The following is a 2,298-nucleotide window of genomic DNA, read 5'->3' as shown; positions in this document are numbered from 1 at the left end:
AACATTTACGAGTTTTTTCTCAACTTCCGCCAGTGATCTGTTTGCGAGAACATTGCTCTATTCGGAAATATCTTGACACACATGGAATGCATCGTCGAAGGAATAGTTACGCAAAAAGGAAGGCCAACCAGTAGATTGACATCCAGGTGTGTTCTCAACTAATTCCTTAAGACGAATTTATACAATCCATCCGTAAAATGACGACGGTTTCTACCTTCGATTAATGTTCGCGGTTCAGCTTCATTTGAGTCATTGCGAACTGTGAATGGTACGGTGTGTGCAAGTTTTGGAGAAGTAAGCCAGCGAACAAAATTTCCGGTTGATACTTACGGTGGATTGATATCAATTCCATTCGCCGTTTATCAATTCACGAAAGATGAACTCATCACGAATGTTTATCCGAACAATGGCCAAATTATCGTAACTACGATTCCCTAAATGCACGCGCAATGTTAGTTGCCAAAAATACCGATGTTGTTGACTTAAACTGGAAGATTTAGAGTCAAATTCCGGGAGACTTGCGCTCATACAAACCGATCGATCGTCTTGACAATAAAGACGACGCCGTGAATTATCCACTGGAATTTCTGAATTCTTTGGAGAAGTTTGGTATGCCACCGCATCATTTTCGTCTCAAAGTTTGATCTGTCGTTATTATGTTTCGCAATCTTCATGCATTGTGACGCATCTATCGAATACAAGTGGACATAATGCTTGATTCTACGAATTCTTTTGAGTTCCAATGATTTGCCATTTAAGTTCAAACGTATTTCGCTTTCAGTGAAAATCGCATTTGAGTTGACAATCAACAGGACACAACTTGGTTTGCCAAGTTTGGAAGTACTATGCTTTTCACACGGTCAGACATAGGTAGCGTGATCACGAGTTTGAAAACCATCTTTTTTGTACACCGAAACAGAAACCAAAAAATGTGGTTTATCCAGCAACGTTACATTGAAAAAAAAATAAATTATAATTTTAATTATAAATTTAATTTTCTTTTCGTTTCAAAACACATAATTTTACGCAGGACAACGGCTGTGGGGTCAGCTAGTATTTTATAAATATTTTGATAATGAGGGTACTACGGGTGCTGAGTAGATTGTTGATTGATATAATTGCAGTTCTACATATTACATAAACATATGACTACTCTTTACTTAAGACAAATAAAATGCCTACAAAAAATAATCYATACCTATTTGTTTAATAACTTAAGCCTAAAGTAATAAAAAATATTAACATGTATTTGTAAGCAGCAGCAACAAATGCTTGTCTTCAATACTAAAGGATACTTTATTTGTGCTCTCTCTCTTTGCAGGATGAGAAGAATCAATTGCTAATAACAAATATTTGGCTCAAATTGGTAAGTTGCGAATCAAAMCAGCAGCAAATGCAATAAATATTGTCACAGCCTACAATAACAAATACCACAACTCCCATTCTCACTTGCCTGACAAAATTAGAACGAATCAAACGCAAATGAATAAAAGCCAAAATATCAAATAAATAACGCAGYCTTATGTAAATAAAACACAGCAAAACAAACAAACTGCTGTTCGGAATACAAATTTATTCAAATCTGGACATGTCCGAGCGTCAAATAGTTCGATTAGAGAAGCATTAATCTTCAGCGTCGGCAAATCGTCTGTCAAGGGAGTAATGTCAACATCTATTACGGGGACACTTGCGCAGAGACAGCAAATAAACATATTTGTGTTCAAGTGGCAGGAGAAATAAGAATTTGTATTTGCAAGCGGCAATATTGAACACTAAATTTCGATTTACCACAGTGKGCGTTATGATGTTTCAGTTTCTGTTTATTCCTTTCTTAGGGCGTAACTTAATGATTTTTTGCACTGAATTTATTGCTCTTCTTTTGGGTAACAAARCTCATTGCTGAACACTTGAATAATTGCGTTCATATGGTCAGATCGAACTCTCATATTGGTATAGATTTGAGCTGGTGAGAAATCTGMCATCAGAACGCGATGCAGTGGTCTTTGCTGTGATAAAACTTAATACATTTTCACACTGTCACAAAAGAATGGATCGCAATAAGTTTGCTTGAAATCCAGAGATTTCACCTAAAAGCGAACGGTGTTAMACCCATCATGGAGATATTGCTCGATTAAAATCCGTGTCAAGTGCAAGAAGAGCTTGCTTCAGCATTGGGTCACACGTTAAGCCATACAAAAACAACTATATGACCTAATCTGATGACCTCTGTACCAGGAGAGGCCTACCTACCTGTAAAAGCTGAAATGGGAAAGTTCTACCTCACCCGCCAGATTCTGC

At 37.0% G+C, this 2,298-nt stretch overlaps 1 protein-coding gene across 2 annotated transcripts in view; it reads left to right on the top strand.

Annotated features, from left to right (window-relative positions):
• The window catches only part of LOC108969554 (neuronal acetylcholine receptor subunit alpha-7), a 69,777-nt gene that overhangs the window by 33,527 nt on the left and 33,952 nt on the right, over positions 1 to 2,298 (top strand). For both annotated transcript variants that reach the window (XM_018934339.1, XM_018934338.1), the window contains exon 3: positions 1,322 to 1,366. In XM_018934339.1, coding sequence (XP_018789884.1) covers positions 1,322 to 1,366 — 45 coding nt within the window. The remainder of the gene's footprint in view (positions 1 to 1,321; positions 1,367 to 2,298) is intronic.

The sequence above is a fragment of the Bactrocera latifrons genome, unplaced genomic scaffold (assembly GCF_001853355.1).
Source record: "Bactrocera latifrons isolate USDA-ARS-PBARC rearing strain unplaced genomic scaffold, ASM185335v1 scaffold_257, whole genome shotgun sequence".
Lineage (NCBI taxonomy): Eukaryota > Metazoa > Arthropoda > Insecta > Diptera > Tephritidae > Bactrocera > Bactrocera latifrons.
This window is presented reverse-complemented; position numbering and strand designations above follow the sequence as displayed.